This window comes from Betta splendens, chromosome 3 (genome assembly GCF_900634795.4).
Source record: "Betta splendens chromosome 3, fBetSpl5.4, whole genome shotgun sequence".
Taxonomy (NCBI): Eukaryota; Metazoa; Chordata; class Actinopteri; order Anabantiformes; family Osphronemidae; genus Betta; species Betta splendens.
The window spans coordinates 10776847-10800397 of NC_040883.2; the positions used below are offsets into that span (position 1 = coordinate 10776847).

A 23551-nucleotide genomic window follows, 5' to 3' on the forward strand; every position below is an offset into this window, starting at 1 on the left:
AGCGCTCTTGTAGTACGCCGTTGTCCCAGCAGGGGGCAGCAGACTCCCTGCAGCGTCTGAGCGGGCGCTGACTCACTGCTACTAACGCACATCTGGACGACACAAAGAGCAGTCACATTCAATCTCACGGTGATCCATGAACACAGGAGACAACAACGGCGGCGTTGACGCCCCGTCAGTGCCACAGCCCCAAGAACAAGCTGAGGAGACAGCCTGGGCACGAGGGCATCAGCATGGCTTGTGCCTCATGTTGTGGCTGCTGGTCTGTTGAACGAATTAGGCCTGTGACGATTTCACCAAATGAAAACTCTGGACTGTATTTGCTACATCAAAGCAGACACGCCCTGGGGGGAAAAACATTTATATAGTGTCACGCAGCATCAAAACGTCATTGAAATGGCACTCGTTATTAGTAAAGCTGAACAGCAGGGTTCACATTTGGTGTTATGTTGTTACAGAGTCTTATTACAGGTGACGTCATTTGAAAGCTGTTTTGTTTTTGTTGCTTCCCTTTTCTCTGCCTAACGTGCACAGATACCTGACAATCACATGAACAGAAGCATTAACAAAGACAATGTTAGTGCCTGTAAAGCAGAAACTATGGAGACAAATCTAAGACTTTTGTCATTTGCCAAGTCTGATTATGTAACTGTAGCATTTAAGTGCTTTCATCCAGAAAGAAACAGGGCCTTGCTCAAGGGCACTGTAGTATGAGTGATGGACAAATGCTGTTTATTCACCTGTCGCACGCCGATTAACTCATCAACCAGAGCTTAAGACAGCTTTGACTCTAGCTGACCAATTAATGAAAATGAAAATGAAATGAAATGAAAAGAAATGATTATATAATTTATAGTGTGGAGCAACAATTGTGTCTAATGTTCCCAAGCATATTCAAAAATATTGAGCGATCCTTCATCAAGACTATGACTTAGCGATGATATAACTAAAGTTTGTCATTTTTCACTTATTTAAGGCCTAAAATAACTTTTTTCCACAGTCACTGTGAGTTTTTGTCGTGTCTGCACAGACAAAGCTCTGTTTGCTCATTGTGGGAACAAAGAGGTGTCAGTTTAACAACCAAAGGACGGTGCCTGGTACAATGATATAAATAGAACCTTTGTTTGCCACAAACTCCTTATTTGTCTGATGTTTAATATAAGAACAGTGACAAAGCTTGTTTGAAGGCAGTTTCTGGCTGTGAGTGCCGAGTCATGGTTTCGAGAACACTTTGAAGCACTTAAGCATGGATGTTCTTTTTTATATTTAATTCATACAGTTCATATAGCAGCATCTCAACCTTCACTGTTGTCTTCATTATCTCCACCATAACCATTCGTCAGTGTCAGATACATGATATCAACATAAATTCTTATATCCATGATTTCTTTTCGTCCAATAAGCAGCTGTGACATCAAATAGCCACATAACCTGGGATCCAATCAAAGATTTACCCTACATGTAGCCCCGCCCCCGGCCCTCCCACCCCGCCCTGCACTGTCATGGTGCTTACTCTGGATGCAGTTGTCATGGAGATGGAAAAGGGCTCCGCGTCCACTAGTGGCAGTGTTACCATGGAAATGCCCATCGCCGCGGCAGCCGCCTCAGTGGAGCGAGCAGAGGAGTGTGTTCAGCACCATGGACAGCACACCGGAGCCGCGTCCCAGCACAGACTGTATCGCCTGCTGATCGTGATCGGAGAGATTTCCACCAGTCATCACCTCGACGTTGCCAGGAACCAGATTGTACAGGGTGAGTGGGAAGGTCAGAATCCGCAGGGAATAAGAGTGAAAGGTCTCTGGCTTCTTTGCAAATCCCTGAGCCGTCTGACTATATTCTAAATGCATTGTTGCTTGCTTAACATTAACATTAATGTTAACAAAATGTATTAACTATCCACAACTTATTTTAAACTATCCAGTGCTTATACATTATTGCAGAGGTGTAGTTGTGTATTAATATTTCATGGCGATTTTTTGGCTCAACCCCTTTTCTCCTTGTTTTAAATGCTCCCTTTCAGTAATGTGTGTTTTCCAAACGCCTCAGTCACTCATTTAATATTTATAAAATGCGGCAGATAAAATCTCTAAAAGTCTTATCAGCATTTTGGTAGTTTCACTCCCTTTGGATCCAATTCTACTCACCTCCTACAGTTTCAGTGCAGCACTGCATCGTATGTCTGCTTTGCTAAAAATGTTAACAAGTGTCATGTTACTTTTACCTGTAAAGTCATTGATTTTATGATGCAGAACATGCAAACGTCCTGTAAAAAAAAATCAGCATCAGAACAAAAAACACAAAAAACACCATTTACTGTACACAATTTCTGGAGTTGTAAACATTAAAGGATTCACCAATTTAAATGAATCACTGACGCCTTATCGCTCAAACAGACTTCTGCCGGTTGTTAGTGAGACATTAACATTCCTTTAGTACTCACTTTGACTAAAACTGTATTAAATACATATTTACTCAAGATTTACTGGTCAGTTGGACAAATCTGACAGAGCAATGTTGTTTGGTTTTCACAGGTTTGCGTTCCTGGAACTTGGATCTTTCTGTCTGTGACCTGAACAAAGAGCTGCAGCTGTTTGAGACCAGACACACTGCACAGTTTTCAGCACAGGTCAAAGGTCAGTCAGTTGTTTTGTGTGGCACATCCTGCTGCTTGTTCGCCAGCTGTGAGCTGAGACCATATCAACATCTCCCTGTAGACATTCTGACAGATCAGATCACAGATCTGCTTCTCGCTGTCCTCTTTCTGTGATGCGGCTCATATTGATCGGGTTCTCATATGCAGACTGCATGTAGGATTGGAATCAATGAGGGATGTGACAGTGAACATGATCTGCTAGAAGAGCATCTAAATTCCTGGGGCTGCTGGTAGCTGCTGAATGGAGCCTTGTTTGTGTGGCTCTCAGATCATCGTCTGCAGCTCAGAAGGGTCACAGGAGCAGCTCAGCATCGGCCGAATGTTTGATAAGCTGTCAGATCTTGATGCACATCCATCCTCCCACACGCTTCTGAGGCTGGTTGTGTTACGTAAAGAGCAGAAAGCAGCATCTGTCAGTTGTGCTGCGGTGGATGTATGTTTGGAGTATATAAGCCTCTTAGAGCCCATTTGACCAATTTGTGATCTAAGCTGTTCGGGCTGTAGATATATTTCTGAGAATGTTACCACATCTGAGAAACAGCAGCCAGACAGGACACGGATGCTGGAACGCCTGAATAGGCAGTAAATAGAGACAGTGAGAAGAGAGCAGGAGGCAAGGGCTGAGCGGTGGTCGGGTGAAGGCGATACAACACAGCGCACTTCAGTTCAACCCTCCCACTGAATCCCGCACTACTGCAAGCACCAACACACCAACAACGCTTACTATTTGTCTGCCACATTCATCAATGATCAAACATTGTGCATAAATGACTAATTTTTCCCACGTCATTCTGTGACAGACTCTCTGTATGAAGCCAACGACTTTTCTCTGGGAACCAACTTCGTGTGAACGTCCAGGGATGAGTGAGGATTAAAGCAGAGAGCTGTGTCATCTGCTGCAGTATATAACAGGATTGTGTTACAGTCGTTTCCAGCATCAGTCTAGACGGCCAGCGGCTCCAAACACCGACCTGTGCACATTTTACAATTCAAGTAATTTAATATATCGTATAGGTGATGGTGCACAGCAGAGTGAACTTATAACTGGATTATAGGTCGTCACAGCATCCAGTCTGCAGACCTTTACCTCATATCATATGATTATTGTAATGAACTATTTCCTGCTCAGCCTTTCGTTCATTCTATCACTGCAGAAAAACATTTTACAAGCTAAGAGTAAAGATCTAAAGGTTTCAACACATTTAGATGTTCTCAGCAGGTTTAGAAAAAAGCATCCAGGTCAAAGGGTGAGTTTACTTCTACTGTGATTGGACTGAACTGATGTTGACCCAGTGAAACTGTAGGGAACTTTAGAGCCTTTAGACTTTAGATGTTTGGAGAGAAATGTCCAGAAACTGGACACAGGAATGAAGCAGTTTGAAGTAAACATAAGTAAATGTAGAACATGAACTGAGGCCATGAATGTTCACAGTGCAGATTTAAAATGCCACGACGCCTGTGGCGCCGGCTTCAAACAGGAAAAGGGAAAAAATACAGCCCGACCGAAATGGCAGCAGCTAAAACCTCTTTCAGGTATAAAGGCTGTGGTTCATCTGCATTTTCTAAATGTCAGCACATTCCACAGAAACGCTAAAACCAACCTCTTCCACGTTGTATCTGCCGCTCTACAACCTTCCCCATGTTAGATTTCCACTAGCAGGGAATGTGTGTTTTAGAGCCTTTGGTTAGTTTGTGGTTTCAGCCTCTAGAGGATGAGACACCTGCAAAGGTCACATTGGAAAATTGATCAGATCCAGGCAGACGAGAGGATTGTGCACCTTCAAATCGAAGGCCGTCTTTTTGTCCAGCTGCTCCTTTCACGTAGAAATCCCCGATTGATTTGTGTTTACTTTTCTCTGACGGCAGAGCCACCCGGGGTTTGGAAGATTGGATTTCCTGCCTCCGACAATATGGCTCCTGTTGTCTGTACCTTGAATGCTAATACGCAGATGGTGGCTGACAGCGAATCAAACACTCAGATTCAGAGGCAGGACAGAAACGTGCAAGCTGGTTCGTTAGAATCGAGGAGAATTTGTCTATAATGCTAATAATGTTACATTGATGGAGAGTATGGCTTCTTTTTTCTACTGTTGCTCGACCTCTAGTTTGACCTTTAACCGTTTCTCTTTATGGTGACCATCTAAATATGCTGTAGAAGCCGTGAGGCTTTGACACATTGTCTATGATGAAACAGACACAATAACACCCAGATGATTAGTGCATCCATCACTGCGTGTCCATTAGAGTCTCAGCCTTCTATTGATTGACTGATGAGGCACAGGGACAGTCTGGAAGAAGCGCACAGGTTTCATCCTAGGGGAGGAGGCGGAGGAGGAGGAGGAGGAGGAGGAAGACGGCAGTCATGGCCTGTGGGAATGCAGCTGCAATTACTGAAGGCTCATTGAACCTGCAGCTCATAAACAAACACTGTCGCATCAGGGGAGATGAAGTCAGCAATGGGCAGTGAAGCTCATCAGGAGAGCATGAAGGTGCGTACACATAAATATCAGCACACACAAATCATGTTTACAGCTCTGTTAAGGATAAGGCTGGGCAGAAGGCCGAGGCTGAGCACCTGAACCTCGAACCTCCTTGACTTTGAGACAAATTCACATTTGTTCTGTAGCTTCTGTTTCACGACATGTTGTCGGTCTGGGTGGGAGATCACAGAGCGCGACGGGAGGAGCAGCAGCTTCAACATGACAGGCTAGAAGAATGATGGCTGCCAGAGGAGCCAGCTACACACACACACACACACACACACACACACACACACACACACACACACACACACACACAGTAAAACAATCAAGCAAACAGTCTTCCTCATTCATGGATGGAGATGTGTCATGAGTTGGCAGTAGAATACTGCTGAGTCAGCAATAGTTGCTCCGTGTGTAACAACTGTATTACTACGTTTTACCCACACTTCACCTCATGTCGTGCCGTTCGTTGCTCTTTGACGGTGACGACATCGGGCCTGTCACGGGCTCATCTGGCTCCCCTCCCGCCCTGCGCGCGCTCGGCTGACAGTAATCGCTCTCCTTATTGATTTCTGTGAGGACGCCCCAAACGCACAGCAAATCACAGGGACATGCCGTGAAAAGTGACACGTGAAGAACTGACTGATACAGTGTAGGAGGTAACAGTTTCCTGGTCAGAATCACCAGGACAGAGAATGCTGGTTCTGGGTGTGGTGCCCGGACGTGAGCAGATTAATAATTGAGCAGCTGTTATCGATCTGTCCCACAGCTTCACTGCAGTCCAGCCGAGCATCACAAGGGAGGGTCCCTGCTTCCTCCATCACTCACACACGTATCAACACACACACTGAAAGCCATGAAAGGGAAAAGAGAGTATCTCTCTCTCTCTCTCTCTCTCTCTCTCTCTCTCCTTTTATCTGGAACCTACAGTTCCAGATAAAAGCCAGTGATCTCTGACTCTCATGCTCAAGAAGTTTTTCTTGTTATTGTAAATACATATTTGCCACCTTGTTTGATTTTCTAATAATATCTGTGAGGACCAGCTACAACAGACCTGAATAATTATCAGATCTGCTGCTGGTGACTCATCACAGCGCCTCGCTGCTCGTTTTACATTAGCCCCTGCCTGTTGGTGGTGGACACACATCCACAGGCACCGTGTGTAGCTGAGCGTCCTGTTTGGCTTGTGTTGGACACGCTGTCAGCTTCACTGTTTAGACAATTAACAGCGTCAGAGTTCAGCAGCCTGGAGGCTAAAAAGTGGAGCTGAAGCTCAGCTGTTCAAAAAAAGCTAATGACAATTACATTCATCCTAAAAATTATGTTTGTGGAGAAATCTACTGAAAACACAAATAGCTCTGTAAACGCGACTATGGAAAAATAAAATGATATTTTAAATTATACCAAAACTTTGCCAACGTTAGGTGTATTATTATTTATTTCCTTTTGTCTCAGCTGCTTAGAAACGTGCAGGTCCAGTAAAGTCTTTCCGTCTTTATCGTGTCTCTCCTTCCGGAGCAGCTCTGCTGCCTTTTAGACAAACGTCCCCGTGCAGAATGGACTCGCTCAGGTTAAAAGCAGACGGTCACGGCAGTAAAGCTCCTCAGAGCCACACTGGTCTCCGAATAGTGAAACCATGTGACCTGCAGCAGCTGCTCTGTGAGCGAGCGATGCAGGGGAGGCTGAGGGAGGAGAGGACGCAGAAAAGGGCGCGGCCGCCGCGTGCTAACAGCTGCCTGACATTCAGAGGACGCTAGCGGTTATCTGACACCATGCTACATCAGCATGGCATGTTGGAGGAGCACTTAGAGGCAGAGGAACCTGGCACAAAAACAAGTGCCAGGACAACAAAACATCAGAAAACACATTTTTTGTAGACAAAATGGCTTAAAAGGTGCAGAAAAACAAAGACAAAGCCACGGATTGTGTTTTAAATGTACTAAATATTCTCATAGTTGTTTGTCAAGTGTTTCATCAAACTGCTCTCATGTAAAAGTTGAGAGCTCTTAATACTCAGTCAGCTGTTGCTTGTGTGACCTGAGACCTGGAGGTCACGCTCCCTCTGCTTCCCTAACGGCTCATTAATGACGGCTGCAGTATTTTTAGCTCTGTGCAAACTTTCTATTTTTATACAAGACACTTATTCTGTCTGCAGGCTAGAATGTCCAGAAGTTACTTATTAAAGGACAAAGGGAAACAAGAGACACATCTCATCTGAGTGTGTGTGTGTGTGTGTGTGTGTGTGTGTGTGTGTGTGTGTGTGTGTGTGTGTGTGTGTGTGTGTGTGTCAGTCAAATGTTGAGGTCTGTGGTTTATTGTGGGTCAAGTTAGCAGAAGTCTAAATGTGGCTTGTTTCACCTGAACCTCAAAATTACATGACACTTACATCCACAAATGCATTTACTATTTATTTGTTGCATGACTCCCAGATTATTATACGTTCACATGCACTAGACCACCCAGTTAAATCGACCGCTGTGGCTTCTTATTAGTAAGATTCCTGCTGCTAAATGGACTGAGCTCAGGGCGCAATTTCAGTCAGAGACCTGCAATCGGGAATTTACGAGCGGTTCCTGAAGGCAGCACGAGGCACCAGATACCAGAGTGTAGGTGTCGAGCTGTACCGGGCCGATCCTGCCTCCGTCCGCATCCGCATCCGCAGCAGCATCAGCACCGCCGCCCCTCCCTTCGCTCCATCCACCGACGGTAAGACGCTCGTCGCCTCCCGCTGATGCGCGTCGTCAGGCGGACGGTTCGGACGCTGAGCGGCCGGTGTTCGGACGAGGCTCGGCTGCTTGTTTCGTAACAGCGCGTCGTTAATCCGGCGCGTCGCGGCTCAGGCAGATGCCCGCAGTATCCTGCGGAATCTGGCCGCAGACGCGTTTATCCCGACACGGACGTGCGTGAGGGTGCGCGGTAGAGGACGCGGACACCGTGAGTAAGGATCCGTTTCTTATTTACAGCTGCTGGTCGTAACGGAGGAGAGGTGTGTGTAATGTTAACGTCCATGAGTCCCCGAACCTCCTCACTGAGCCCCAGACATGCTGAACGTCCTCTAAGTGGCCGTTACCTTCTCATCCTTCATACAACACAAACCTCTGGGGTTGTTTAAACCACCAGGCGCATCACGGAGGACGCGACCTCCTGCTGTCACTGAGTCGCTGCGTCTCTACTGGGCGATAACGCAGTTCACAGGTTGAGGCCTGGAGCCTCCCTGACTCAGTGTTAACTCAGTTCAGCTCAGTAAATATGGGTGACCTGATTTCTTTGGCGGGGGAGAAAAGCAATCACGGCGCATCTTCGGGTCCTGAGGGCAACAGCCGAGGCTGCGTGTCTGTTCAGGCCAAGGAAGTCTAGAAACAGAAACACAAACAGATGCTTTCATCCCGAAACAGAGCTGAGCAACGTTAAATTTAGCTTAAACAACAGGTTGTCTTTGTGTTTACACTGTTTCAGTTTTATTTATAGAGCACCAAATCACAACTCAAGGCACTTTACAAGGTAAGGTTTAAGACCTTACACAACTAAACCCAACAGATCCCACACACAACAAGCCTGTAATTCATATTTGGAAATTGTAACTTGTTGCAGGCAAATATTCAGTAACTGGATGGACTAGTGAGAATTCATTGGACAAGAAGATCATTTTACCTCTCAGGGGATGTCATGATGCACGTTTTAATGATTTTCTGCTCATTAACTGAACAAAAAGCACTTTTATGAGATACATGAGAACGTGAGCGTTGATCTGCAGCCATATGATTCTTCTTATTACGGTGTCTTTGAAATGTCCTTGAAGCGGCTTCTTATGACCACTGAAATGCAAACATGCAGTTCAGGTCCTAACTTATTTTCATTTCCTGTGACTGATCTTGTTTCATAATGTTGAAGCCAGCTGCATCAGGCTGCTCCTCCTTCAGTATAATGTCCTTCCCGCTGCTGCGTAGACGCCGTGCAGCCTCAGGGCGGGTGAGGCAGACACGGACCCACGGCCGGAGCTTCAAACCAACACGGGCTTGAAAGATGACATTTCATTTTTCATATTTTTCATTGACCCTTCTCCAGATGCAGCGAACGACTCCACGTACTCCTTCATTCCCATGTGGACTCACTGTACCAGACTGAACTAGACTCGGGCTGCCACCAGCTCCGTAGCACAGTCTGAAAATAGTCCCCAACAACTGCACCGCTTCACCTGTTCGAGGCTTAGAATCGAACAGCGGCTCTCGTCGCTGTGGGTCGCTCCACGCTCCTTATGAGTATGAGCACGTGCTGCCCAGCGCTGGCTCTGAGACGCCGGGGCTGAAGCAGCGCTGGGTTCTGGACGCCTTGTGCTGCTACGTTGGTCTGAGGTGAGAGCCTGTCTTCAGTTTCAAGTCAAGGCTGTGCCTGTGCCTCCTCATGGGCTGAGCTGTTCATCTCCCACAGACCAGAGTTTCTAACGACGCACGGGTTTATTAGGCTCTGGTGCTCAGGTGGCTTCTTTAAAGGACCTGGAGGTGGAGTCGTGGGTCTGAGCCCGGGGCTGGATGGACTCTGGGTCTCCTGCTGCCGCTGGATTCCAACATGTTGCAGGTTGTAGCTTTGCTAAGCGTCCAGTCAGATGCTGCTTATTACGACTTGGTAAATGTTTGTGCAGCAGAACTCGAGGCTTCTGTGCGAGTCTGCTGTTGCATCAGCAGCTGCTTCCTTCCGCCGTCATTTGGGTTATTTCCCTCAGGGCTCGTCTGAAAACTGCTGCTGTGTTAATACGTCCGCCGGTGGAAGCAGCTTAAATCACCTGCTCTCAGAGCCGTCGTTTCCTTCCTCAGGTTGTGTTGCACGAAACTCGGCTTATGTTGCATGTCGTAAGATTGAGGAGTTTATCAAATAATGGATTTATCAATATTTTCTAATTCCCTGAAGGAAACAAACCTCATCTGTGCAAACTGAAAGATAAACATCATCATCGTCAGCAGGCCATAAAACAGCGCTTTAGTGTTGGACTGAAACCTGGGAGCTTCCATCAGCCTCATAATGACCACGGTTTATGTGTTAATAAGTAGCAGGACGGAGCAGCTGCTAACTCCTCTCATTATATTCACATCAGCCGTCACTGTGGTGTCTAATGATTCTCTCAACGGTTTCGACCGGTCTTCACGAGGCAGCTCGCGTTGGGACAGACCCGTGTAACATGCTGTCGCTCACGCACTGCTGGTCGGGGTTAAACTCAGCAGGAGGATGATGTCACTTCCTGGTTTTGATTGTGGAGAAGAGCCAAGACAGACTTGCATTATTTGATTATTTGTCTGACAGTAGAGAGAAACGTTCCTTTCGAATACAATCACAATAATTGTGCAAAAAAGAAAACAAGCTGTTGACAAGCATCATTGGCTGTTGCTATGGTAACGCCTCTCTGGTTGCGTTAGCTGCTTGATGAGTCTGGGCTGGAAAAGAAAAGGTCATTCTAATGTTTTGTCTCTCGCTCACAGAGAAACAGTTTTTGCAGTATGTCAATGGCATTCTGTTACCGTGGAAACATGGAAACTGATGTTTCTGTCAGTTATTGTGATGATATATGTCATCAGCCTGTAAAGTTTGTAGATGAACATCTGATCTTAATAAGTTCAGATTATTTTAACTTGTCTCCGGTAGGAGGTTGTTGATCCAGGTTGAACAGATCCAGAGAAGGACGTAATAAAAGCCCAGAACTAGACTCCAGCTATAGAACAAGCTCCTCTGTTCGTGACTTACTGCTTAATTGCTGAACTAACTTTCAGACGACCGTTCTTTGCTGAACGGTCGTCAATGGTGACTTTAACAGTAGAGAACTACATTATTTGTGTGGTTGTCAGAATCTCGACAGTCGGGTCCCACAGAAATGTCACGTCAGGTTTTAAACCTAAAACTACGACTGACGAGTGATTGAGTGAGTCCAACGCTCCACTTTGTGATGGTGGGAACATTCAGACCTGTTCTCTGCTTATGAAACAGCTTTTTTTTCTCATACCTGCTTTTGTATCAGGCAGCTCTGTGATAATAATACATCATAACTGTTAAAGGCAATAAAAGCTCACTGACGCATCTGGTCTCAAGTCAGCACCACATATCACTTTCATACCAAAATAGTGTTGCTGTTGTTGTTTCTGACAGTTTTTCATCTATTTCCACATTTTAAGTAAAGCTGCAGCTTTATGTGGACACGATTCAACGGTTTATTAATTAATAAACCAAGTGTCTATGTTTAGGTTGAAGCTGTCAGAAAGGTGACGGGTCTTCTCTGTTTGTTACTCTGGGAGTGGATGAGGGTCGTCAGAGCTCTTCCTCTTGTTTCTACCTTCAGCCAAACAGCCATCGGTTTGATGCCACTTGTCGGAGCAGCTTCTGAGCCCGGAGGATGCGACAGTGAAAGAGCAGCAGCTGTAATCTGGGTCACAGTGCGTGTGAAGTCAGGTTCTGTGCTCTAACGTCCAATCACCAAATGTTTGGCCAGTTTCGCTTGTTTCACTCTTTGATGCTGCAGCTTTTACCTCAGCGAGGAAACCAAAGATGAGATTGTGCACATTGTCGCCACGGAGGCAGTGCATCCTTCACCTTTCTAAATATAGACGCCAAATTCCGTGGCCTCATGCTTTCACTGCCTTCACCTCCTGTACTGTGTGCTGCTGCCTGCATACTGCCGTGCAGCGCTGACTCTCCCTCCCTCACGCAAAAATGCTGCAATGCGTCTCCCTCCGCCAAGACTGGGTCAGTGTATCGCAGCAAGAACAGCCAGAGAAGCGTCTCCATAGCAACGGACAGTGATGCTCGTGGATTTTTTGTGATTGTGCTTGAAAAGAGAGCTTATTTGCAGGTTTAATCTGATTTAGGGCTTTTAGCTGGTGCCAACGGAGACATATTAGTCAAAGATGAGACGGTGGAGCCTCCTTCACAACCACATGCATGTGTAGGATGTTGTATTCACACACTAAACACTCTTTAACTCACAACAATACAAAGCTGTTTCATAGCAGCTGAGACAAACTCAGGCGTCACTAGTGTCTAGTTGCACACGTGGGCTTCAATTAAAGATTGTGGCTTCTAATCTTTAATTGGTGAACTGAATTGGTTTGATTTATTTTTTCCCCTATAAAGTTTACTTCTTGTCTCTGTTCTTTAAAGGCCAGCGGGTCCTCCAGTACCAGAGTGAAGTCCTACAGACGGTGGTGTTGGTGAATCCTTCAGTGGAGGCGGCCGTGTCCGAGGTGAGGAGGTCCGGGACAATGACGTCCAGTTGTTCACATCTGGGCCCTAAACAGAAACAAGCAATGCATTCCATTCTAGTTTTGTCATTATATTGCCTGAAAAAGATAAATAGGGAAACTAATTGCTTATTTGACTACAATCAAGGTGTTGTGCAGCTCACTGTGTTCCGCCTCTTTTAGTGGGGATGACTTCAGCTCTTGATGCTTCTCTTTACTCAGATTCGTTCGTTGATCACCGACTTTGCTGGGAATAAGTTGCTGATTCTGAGCGGCCAGATCTCTGAGCAGGGGGACGACATCCAACTGCAAGGTGGACCCTTAACCTGGCAACACTTCTCCGACATCATCTCCAACTCTGAAGTAAGTGTGTTGCAGTGTCCACATCTGGGCCCACCTGGGATCATACAACAGGTACTTCATGTTGACCCTAAATCTGTTTCCTTCAGGTGTCTGAGGCCTTGTCCAAAGCATTTTTGGGGCAACCATCCAGACTTACCGTTTCGTGTCAGGGAGACGGGGGCTGGAGCTCCCTGGGCCAAATCCAGGAGCAGCAGCCACTGCAAAATCTTCTGGAATACCGCTTGAACCCTGAACCCTTCCTCCCCGACATGGACGGAGTCACAGAGTTCACCGAGTATGTCTCAGAGACTGTGGATGTGCCGTCGCCCTTTGACCTCCTGGAACCCCCGACCTCTGGAGGGTTTCTAAAGCTTTCCAAACCCTGCTGTTACATCTTCCCTGGAGGCAGAGGAGATTCTGCTCTGTTTGCTGTCAATGGCTTCAACATCCTGGTAGATGGTGGCTCTGAACGCAAATCCTGCTTCTGGAAGCTGGTTCGCCATCTGGATAGGATCGACTCCGTCCTGCTCACTCACATTGGAGCGGACAACCTTCCTGGCATCAATGGCTTGTTCCAAAGGAAGATTTGTGAAAAGGAGGAGGGGCAGAACCAAGGGAATGGCTCTAGTACCAACAGTGACTGGATGAAGAACCTGATCTCTCCTGAGCTTGGGATTGTGTTTTTCAACGTTCCAGAGAAGCTTCGGATGCCAGAGTCCACAATGAAGGTGAAGCGAAGCATCGAGGAGGCCTCCCTTACACTGCAGTACCTCAACAAGCTCGGCATCACTCCAGAGCCCCTGCACAGGGTAGTCAGCAACACCATCGAGCCCATCACGCTGTTCCATAAGCTTGGTGTTGGAAAGTTAGACATGTACGTGTTAAATCCTGTAAAAGAAAGCAAAGAGATGCAGTTCCTAATGCAGAAATGGGCTGGAAACAGTAAAGCAAAGACAGGGATTATGATGCCAAATGGAAAGGAAGGAGAGATATCCGTCCCCTATTTGACGTCAGTTACTGCTCTCATAGTCTGGATTCCTCATCGCCCAACTGAGAAAATAGTCCGGGTGCTGTTCCCAGGAAACGCACCACAGAATAAAATATTTGAGGGGCTAGAGAAGCTGAAACACCTGGACTTCCTGCGATACCCGGTGGCTACGCAGAAAGACATCTCATCTGGGGCCCCACCCCCCATCATCAAACAGACTAAGATAAGATCTAGAACTGACAGCAAAGAAAGTCTCAAGTCCTCACCTAAACCACACTCCAAAGCAGCCAAGAAAGACGTCAGTGGACACGAAGACGAGTCAAAGAGTGACACCACCAAAGAGAACAAAATGGAAAAAAAGGAAGAGAAAAAAGTGAAAAGTGAAAGTCTGAAAGCCACCAAGCAGCAGAAAAACAGCGCAGTGGCGCCTGTGGCAGACAAGAAAAAGAAAGTCTCCAAGGAAAAGACTGCAAAAGAGAAGGTGTCCAAGATGGATGAGAAGAAAGACAAAGAGAAAAAGGAAAATAAAAAGGACAAACGTGAAGCAAAGAAAGACGAGAATATAAGAAAGGAGGAGAAGAAAGACAGTAAAGCCAAGGAAGATAAAAAGAAAGACTCCAGCAAACCAGAGCTGAGAAAAATCACTAAACCGGACCTGAAGCCTCTCACTCCAGAAGTCAGGAAAACTCTGCACAAGGCCAAGTCTCAGGCGAAGCCCAAGATGGACAAAAACAAGGCAGTGAAGGAGGAAGCCAACGAGAAAAAGCCCGCTCCCAAGAGCATCCCTGAAGAGATAGCAGCAGCGGCTCTGGCTGACCGGTCCATCGTGTCCTCCCCCGAGGACCTCACCGAGGACTTTGTGGCCCTTAAACAGGAGGAGCTGTCGAAACATACGAGTGAGCCAATCCAGAATGACGTGATATCTGGACGTTCATTAGACACGGATACTAAAGTTTCACTATCGGTTTTCTCTGATGAGAAAATTACATCTACAACCGCAGATGTCAAAGCGGCTTCACCTCAATCCCCTCAACTGGAATATGGCTACAAAGGCAAGGACACAGCAGAGCAGGTCACAACTCCTGAAAAGAACCAAAGCTTTGACAAGAAGTATGAAGAGGAGAAAATGGAAAAGTATGACATCAAAAACAGGTCGAAGAAGAGCGACAGCTCCGAGGAGGAAGGTGATGTCATCGAAAAGGCCGAACTCGAAGGAACAGAGGACGACGAAGTCCTGAAATACAAAGCAGATGAGGCAAAAAGAGAAAGAACGGGAAGAGAGTGGGACATGAAGCAAAGCGAGCACAAACCTGTAGCCGCAGCCCTGTTGGAGCAGGCGGCAGCGCCGTCCGCCTCCGAGCAGTTCTCTTTCATCCAAGACGAGACCATTCCCGGCTACTCCGAGACTGAACAGACCATCTCCGATGAGGAGATCCACGAGGAACCCGAGGACAGGATCCCACAGCTGCGGTACGACGTGGGCTCCTGTGACGTCTCTGTCCCCGACGTTCCTGGCACCTTTGACTCCATGCACGGTATAAAGGAGTTGAAGAGTTCGGCCGCGTCTGGAGCCACAGACATCAAAGCTACGACCTTCACGGCCGGCCCTGAGCCCGAGCTGGCGCCTTACCCTGCCATCATCGCTGCTCCTCTTGCAGAGGAAGAGCATATCTCCTCAGCCACGTCCATAACAGAGTATGACAAACTGTCCTCGTTCGCCACGTCTGTAGCCGAGGACCAGTCAGTGGCCTCGGTCACAGCCCCGCAGGCTGAGGATGCTGGGAGGAGCTCTCTCATGCTGGACACCATCAACAGCATTCCCTCCCGTGCCGAGGTGGCACACGGGAAGGACTACCTCCACTCAGCAGGAACCATCTCGCCCACCTCTTCTCTGGAGGATGACAAGTGTTTCAAGTCTCCTTCCTCCGACGAGTATCAACCCAACATTCCTGAAATAGAGGGGGACGCAAAGGTCAAATCTGTCCATGACGAAGACGAAGATGAAGATGATGAGGATGAGGACCAGACGCCAAACGTCGACATTCCGCTGGGTAAACTTCAAGAGGGCTACGAACACGCAGCTTCCATGATGCTCCACGAGAAAGAGAAATCTCCTCCTGCCATTTTCTCCCCTCCTCCCTTCTCTCCCACACAGGTCGTGAAAGCAGAGGAGCCTCCCTTTAGCACAGAGACATTCAAGAGCAGTGCTGACATGAAGCCGGTTTCACCCCCTCCATCGTTCTCCCCTGGGTTGGATTCCCACTCCAGGCAGGAAAGCGAGGAAAGATGCTTAAGTCCAGATGACAGCACCATGAGACTAGCCTCACCCACACAGTCTGTGCCCACCAGCAGCGGCTACTCCCCGACAGATGAGAAGCAATTTAAGACAGAGGTCAGAGATGAGGCTGTGACTGATGTTAAAGCCGATTCCCACAGAACAGAGAAATCCGTCACCATTTCAGACAATACGTCCTTCATCGCTCCGCCAGGTGACAAGACAACATTCGAAGCCTCTGAGGAATCTGATGATGATGAGGCAGATGACTATTACACCAAGAAGAGTCTACAGCCTACAGTGAAGGCTAAACTCATGGAGGCGAAGGAGGGCTGCTTTCTGGATGATGACTATGCCTTTGAGGCCAAACCTGCAAAGACAGAGACAGAAGCTAAGAGCCCGAGCAAAGTGTCGTTCAGCACAGAAGAGAAACCACAACCTCAGGTGACATACTCACATGAAGATGATGATGAAGATGAAGATGAGGAAGATGATTTCATAACGTCTAAGCCTTTATCAACGGACCAACAGAAAGTAGACTTTAAAAGCCCAGATGAGACAGGCGTCGCTTTCAAAGAGCCTGAGAAGAGTGTTCACTTCAATCTCTACGATTTCCCACAGAAGGACGGCAAAGAAAAGGCCGTGTACATCAGACAAGACACACCCTACGTGCACGGAAAGACTTTCTCATACGGTGACGCTTACGACAGCAAAACGAGCTCTGTTGACTCCGATTCGTATCGTCAGGAGTCTTTAGATACGACGGAGAAGGACCTACCAAAGGAGGAACACGAAGCGTATTCCCCAGAAACAGCCAACAAAAAGATGACAGAGAGTGTCTCAGATGAAAAGGAGCCGCCATCATCATCATGGCTTGATTCTCGAGGCGCCTCCTCTGTATCTACCGATGAGAAAGAGGAGCCGTTTGGATACAGCATGTACAGCCGATTCCCTTCGGTGGCTGATAGACCCGAGGCGTCGTCAACGTCTTTATCCTCACAAAAAGATTCTGACACCACGAAACCCCAGACGAGCTCTTCACCTACAGACAAACCTGCTGCCACAGGCTTAAGCGACAAAGGCGCCTGTCTGGAGGTTGATATGCGAAAACTAACAGCAAAGGATGAGGAGGATTATGATGATGATGAAGTAGTTGATGAAGATGAGGATGAGGAAGAGGAAGAAGAAGACTTCAATGAAGATGCTGTTGATTCGGATGTGGAGAAAGGCGCCAAAGAAAAATCAGAGAAGGAAGTAAAGAGTCCGGTCAGTGAAATGCTGGGCTCAGACAGACCTGAGTTCATGGTTTCTATGGCTGGGTACGGTTTTAACAGCCAAGGGAAGTCAAGCGTGACAGACAGCTTACTCACAAAAGGGGAAGATGAAGCTCGGGTTGGTTCCTCTGCTCATGGGGGAAAACCAACCGACTTAGAGGCCACAGGCTTCTCTGGCTGTTCCTCAGTGTTTGGACCCTCATATGGAAGTGGAGAGAAAGACCAGTTTTTACCAAGTCCAACCAAAGACAAGGCTAAAGAGGATTTCATTTTGAAATCAACAGAGGACAGTTATTACCAGAATGACAGAGCGGATCCTGACTTTGAGAAACAGAAGACACCAGATCTTTTGAGTAAGAGATCACTGGACACCAGCTTTCAGTACACAACGACTGCTGCCCCCGGATACTCATCCTCCTCGGCCTACAGCTACTCGTCCTCCACCTCCGGCTCCCTCTCCACCAGCCGACAGTTCGGGGACGAGTTGGAGACGCCTGCCTCTGCTGAGCCCCTGTTTGAATACTCCTCCTTCAAAGAAGAACAGTCGCTGCCCATAGATTCTCCCTTCTCTGGCTACCCTGGGACCAAAGACGACTACCTGGAAGTGTCTGAAAAACAAATCACTGCCACAGCTAAAGCCCCAGAGTCAACATCTAACTTGCCCCGGTTCTCTCCCCTCAGTCCATTTGAGGAAGTTGAGTCTTTCATCCCACCGTCATCCTCTACATTTGCTGAAGACAAGAACGAGCATAAGATGCCTTTTGGTGGCTTCACAGACAAAGGCCCCCAGTCTGACTGCTTCTATAAGCCTGAGTGGTCTGAAGGGTCCAAGCCAGACACATCTGTTGGATTCGGTGCCACAGCTGGACTGTTTTCCCAAACTGCAGAGCTTTCAAAGCACAATGAGGCAGCAAGCGCCGCTTTATTTGGTGTCACATCGTCACCACGACCAGACGTAGAAGGTAAACACTACTTTGAAGAGACTGACAGCAGTGAAGAGGAGGATGAGGAGACTTACATGCGTGAGATAACCCGTCGGCCCCCCTCCAGCAGCCTGGGTGGTATCCTGTCGTTTTCGGACAAGCCTATCGCCCCTGCTGCTAGTGAGAAGGCAGGTGGTATCCTGCCTGATGTTCTTGGCTCTTACATGCCTCCAACTCTCCAGGGCAACAAGCCAGACACAGCCAAAGATCCTACAGGGATGAGCACTAGCTCTATGGTCCCTGCTGGTGCAACAGCCAGTGGTGTCGCTTCAGGCCAAACTAAGGTGGAACCCAAAGAGGGTTACAGGAGCTCCTACGAGTGGGAGATGCCGAAGCCCCAGATGGGGATGGTGCCCGGAGACTCCCCCCCCCATTACCGCCATGATGATGAATTTGAGGAGGAGTGTGAGGTGGAGCCAGAGCATCCTGCTCGCCCCCTCTCACTCTCTTCAACTGACCAGCCCTTCCGCTCACCTTTCTACGCTGAGGAGTGTAGCCGGGCAGAGCAGGATGATGACGAGGACAGTGATCAGGATCTTGCTGGTGAAGCCTCTATGGGAGCTACATCCTCTTACACCAACCGCACCTCTCCTGGATATTCCTCCTCGGAGTATAGGCAGCGCAAAGAGGACCTCTCACCATCCTTCATCAACCCCTCTATGCGGCATTTTTCAAGCGATGAGGATGATGAGGAGCACGGACGCCGAAGTGACGAATCGCAGGAAGGCGATGACCAGGATTTGTCGGTCAAGAGAAGGGCTAACAAACAACCCCATCATCAGCAGTTCCATAGCAGGGACAGCAGCTCTCTGCATCAGGATGGCGGCATGTCAGCAGGCCTGGGCCTGGCCACAGAGGACACCCCCCCTACCTCCGTCAGCGAGTCGCTAGCATCTCAGTCAGACTCTGACGTGCCTCCAGGCACTGAGGAATACCCATCCGTTACAGGAGAAGGCAACGTGGACTCAGATGAGGATACAGACTTTATGCCTGTTGATAAACCATCAGCCTCAGGAGGAGGCAGCCATCAGGCCTCTCGAAGGAGTCAAGACCCTCCGCCTGCTCCCCTCATGGACCCTTGCCCTCAGCCGCCATGCCCAGATGTTTGTATGGTGGATCCAGATTCTTTGGACCATGGTTCAATTAAGAAGGAGTCCAAAACAAAGGGCTTAAAAAAGACGTCTGGGAAAACCAAATCAGCGTCGCCAGCTCGGCGCAAGAGGTCTCCTATGCCTGTGAAGCAGACGCCGTCTCCTCGCAGTGCCTTGCTCAAGAAGAAGGAGACGGACAAGAGCTCACGCATGTCTCGTCTGTCGGATGGACAAGGCTCCAAAGACGATGACCTCTCCAGGTCCAGCTACAACCCCAGCAAGGGGCTAACGAATGGCGTCAAGAGCAGTTCAGGTAACCAGAATTCACTAAAAAGAGGGACAGTTGTCAGGATTTATGCGTTTGCGCAGAGTGACATTCAGATTTTGCTTTTCTATCCAGGTTCTCAGAAGTCTGGCTCTGCTGCTTCTGGGTCTCCAGTGTATGTGGACTTGGCCTACATTCCTAATCATTGCAGTGCCAAGAACGTGGACCAAGAGTTCTTCAAACGCGTTCGCTCCACTTATTATGTGGTCAGCGGGAACGACGCGGCCGGCGGCGAACCCGGCCGGGCCGTGCTCGACGCGCTGCTGGACGGCAAAGCTCAGTGGGGGGCGAACCTACAGGTAACGTTCCACATTTACTCTGATGTCTCTGGATGTCAAAGCAAGCATAAGCATTTGCAGTTTGATTACCAGGTTGACAAAACAAATTGTGTGTGTGGGAACAAGTATTTAGTGATGCTAATAAGGTCAACTTCATGTTAGTAGCAATAAGACATCAATATAATGTTACTACTTGAATGAGACCCCAGGCTCCACTGGTACGGTACATTCAGTCCAAGTGGGCGAAGCTTAACATTGCCCTGAGGACGCAGGTGGGCGTAAGTGAGCTGCCTTCATTCCCACCAATGCACAGACTTTTAAAAGTCTGCAATGTGTTGATGCTACCTGAATAAAGGCAGATGTTCGAGGTGAGATTCAAGCTGCAATTTGAACGTTGTGACACTAATTATGGCGCTTCCCCGAGCGCCGCTCATGTGGCAGCTCACTGCTCTCCCAAGGGGGATGGGTCAAATGTAGAGAACGAATTTCCCCACTGTGGGACTATTAAGGGTTAATTTCTTCTTTCTTTCTTTCTTCTTCTTGTTCCTGCATGGCCTGTCTCTGCCTCGGTGCTTTTACTGTCTCTGCGCCGTGACATTTCCTGGTGTCTTGCTCCCCAGGTGACACTGATCCCCACTCACGACACAGAGGTGACCCGTGAGTGGTACCAGCAGACACACGAGAGGCAGCAAGAGTTGAACATCATGGTCCTGGCCTCCAGCAGCACCGTCGTCATGCAGGACGAGTCATTCCCCGCCTGCAAGATCGAGTTCTGAGTTTCAGTTTCTCCGCACTCCAGCGTAGATCTGGTTTTAATTCCACTATACAACCATGGCTTTTTATTTCTTTCTGGATTTGTTTTTCCCCGGTTGATGATGGGAGATTTTGTCTGAGATTTGTCTTCATTTCTAAACTGGTTGGCACTTACCACTACACAAAACGTTTACTACTTACTCCTATTGATAAGCTCTGCGTTAGGAACAAAGTGTCTTTCTGTCCTTAACCCTGTTCCTTGTTTAGACAGTGGCTCTTTTGTTTTTCAAGACAGATTGCCTGTTGTCCTTTTTAAAAGGGGAGAAACAAGTGGTTTATGTAAATTTATGTCACATGGGAAACACTTTGAAATATGATCTAACATCCTTTGTGGCTAATTTTAACTTTCCGCCGTCAGTTTTTGTCCCCTTCAAAAGTATCGACAGTCCCAGTGTTGAACCTTGTGCCTCCTAACATAGAATATGTTCAGATAGATCTGCTGACATTTCAATGTGTCTTTTGAGTATATTTGACGTAGCATAGGAAGGATGATAAATCTGTATTTAGTGAAATATGACATTTTTACAGTTCTCACAAAGTGAAACTCAATCGTTCTCAGTGGCTGTTCTTTCTTACAGTGGATTTGAGGAGTCCTTTTATCTCTACAACGCTTTCTGTAGTCCTTGATGTATTTTTCGGTGTTTTCCCAGTGAACATGTCATCACAGAGGATCAGGAGGAGAGAGGCGCGCAGAGGCAGTGACGCTGCACTTTGGATTCTTCCTGTTTATATCTTTACAAGCAGAAAGTCTCGATAGAGGAAAGTAGACGAAACCTCACATCAGCTGCTGCGTTCAGACAGAAGCTGTGTTAGGAATGAAGAATGTATTCTGCTACAACAATAAGAACATGTGGTCGTGTTTGCCTGGTGAAGACTTGTGCTGGTTGGGTTGGACTGTCACCCACATGTGCCTTTCTGTTCTGCTGTGCTGGAAGGAAACAAAGCGTGTGTTTGTGGAGGCGTCTGGAGGATGTGCAGGACGTCCACGACTCTGTGGTCGAGGCTGTCGACGCACAGAAAGGTCGCAGTTGTACATAAAATAGCACTTTTAAAGCACCGAGTCAATATTTCCGCCGATGCATTTCAGATTTCCTGCAACTGCCACTGAAATAAGCACAAACATTAACTTCTGTGCAAAACGTTGACATTTGCACTGAAGCTGTGCTGAGAACACAACCTTCTATCGTGTTTGGTTTCTTTTAAATAGTTTTTCCAAGTTGCTTTTAGCCATAATCACATAATGTTAATTTATATAGTTTAACTCTCTTCCAGTAATGATTCAGTGGATGTTTTGTGGTATTTTGGGTCATAGTTTGTTAACTTAATATTACACATAGACATTTTAAATTTGATATTGATGATTATATATTTTGATAGGTTTCCAGTAATTTAATAGATTTAACCAGGAACAAAACCAACTAACACAAAAGGACCAACAGGCCTCACCAGGGTTTCTACTCTATGATCCACCACAACAACCTGTAGAATAGTTTATATTCATTCTTCTAATGATGCATGTACAACAGATGCATGTACACGAGATAGATGGCGCTTAAAAAAATAAGGAGCAGAGCCCAAACCTCAGCGGCTGGAATGTGAAGAAGCAGATTACCTTTACGACCTCCTGGTTGCCTTCATATTGTCACGTTGGCAGCATCAACCTCACAGCTCTGTGAGTTTCTCTCTGTAGGTTACAGGACAGTTTGTCTGCAGGTTCAGCCATTGTCTGGAGCGGTGTTGGTTAGTTGGGCCAGACTCAGCAGCTGAGAGCAGGTTAACGCGACGTCAGAATTTTCCTGTGAAGCTGGTGTCAGTGACAGGGTGATGGTACCAACACCACTCATACTGTACACTCCACACCCAGACTGCCAGACACGAGCCACTCTCGTGTCGATGCATTTTATCTCTCCTGCATTTCGTCTTCTTACTCACCACATACACAAAAGCAAAACAGCTGCAAAAACTAAGTTAAAGAAATCTGTGGCTTTCAGACTCATCTGCCGAGAAGCAAACCATCAACTGTTGGTTTCCCGTGAGCCCTGCTTGTATGTGCATGTGTACCTTTTAGTTCTCCTGTATTGTAATAGCTGAAGAAACATAGACATGCTATTTTAAAACATGTATATTTAAGAAGCTACTGCGAGGAGGCACATGTATCCTGGCTGTGCTGTGCTGTAAAGAAAGCCTTGTGAACGTTTCTGTCCTCCTTTCAGCCTCACATCTACTTTCATCTCTTGTTTTAAGTGCAATATTCTCTTAATATCTCTCTAAATGCTTAAAAAGTTCAAATATAAAGACAGATTTATTGTTAAAAAGGGAAACGTGTGTTAAAGAACAATAAAAATATCAGTTATTGAGAAAAAAAACCCTGTTGCTCGTTTTGTTACACCATCTACACACCTACAGCCTCAGGCCTCACTAGCTTTGTTGTTGTTCAGTTCAGTCATTTGTGTAGGTCCCACATTGACCGTCATGTTTCCCATCATCCATCTAACGTCTAAAAGCATATTTCTACACCAGCGTGAAACAGACGGCACTAAGAGGCTTCTCCTCACAAGCTCTAGTAAAAGCACTGGCTTCAGGCCTGGACCCCTTCAATACACTTCGCTTTGTGAAAAAGCAAACTCACATGACTTGTCGTACTTTGTGGGGAAGCGCTTTGTGGCCGAGCACCGTCCTTTTCCGCTTCCTCCTCGTTTTGCTGCAATGATGTCCAGGCATCTTCCTCATCGCTGTGAAGCTAGGTCACACGTAACAGAAGTGAAAAGTGTCTTGAAACTCGTGTGTTTCAGTTTGTTTGTTGAACACATCAACATTTCCACCAGA

General features: G+C 47.2%; 1 protein-coding gene and 1 long non-coding RNA gene across 2 annotated transcripts; one reads left to right on the forward strand and one right to left on the reverse strand.

Moving 5' to 3' along the window:
• Window positions 1-1487: 1487 nt before the first annotated feature.
• Window positions 1488-23091, forward strand: map1aa (microtubule-associated protein 1Aa). Its single transcript, XM_029145405.2, has 7 exons — window positions 1488-1752; window positions 2532-2633; window positions 12277-12359; window positions 12579-12719; window positions 12806-19622; window positions 19710-19933; window positions 20533-23091. The coding sequence occupies exons 1-7, from the start codon at window positions 1503-1505 to the stop codon at window positions 20686-20688; spliced, it is 7773 nt and encodes a 2590-aa protein (XP_029001238.1). The 5' UTR covers window positions 1488-1502; the 3' UTR covers window positions 20689-23091.
• Window positions 12003-12994, reverse strand: LOC129603899 (uncharacterized). The gene is made up of 3 exons (XR_008694226.1): window positions 12856-12994; window positions 12521-12753; window positions 12003-12405 (listed from the first exon to the last, which is right to left on the reverse strand). It is a non-coding gene; the product is annotated as an uncharacterized LOC129603899 (long non-coding RNA).
• Window positions 23092-23551: the final 460 nt, after the last annotated feature.

What these genes read in the sequence shown, in the direction of transcription:
- map1aa (XM_029145405.2), top strand. Translation starts at nt 1,503, where the DNA reads ATGGTGCTTACTCTGGATGCAGTTGTCATGGAGATGGAAAAGGGCTCC. An exon ending in TGGAGGCGGCCGTGTCCGAG is followed by an intron (nt 12,360 to 12,578) that starts GTGAGGAGGTCC and finishes CTCTTTACTCAG; the next exon opens with ATTCGTTCGTTGATCACCGA. An exon ending in TGGCGTCAAGAGCAGTTCAG is followed by an intron (nt 19,623 to 19,709) that starts GTAACCAGAATT and finishes TTTTCTATCCAG; the next exon opens with GTTCTCAGAAGTCTGGCTCT.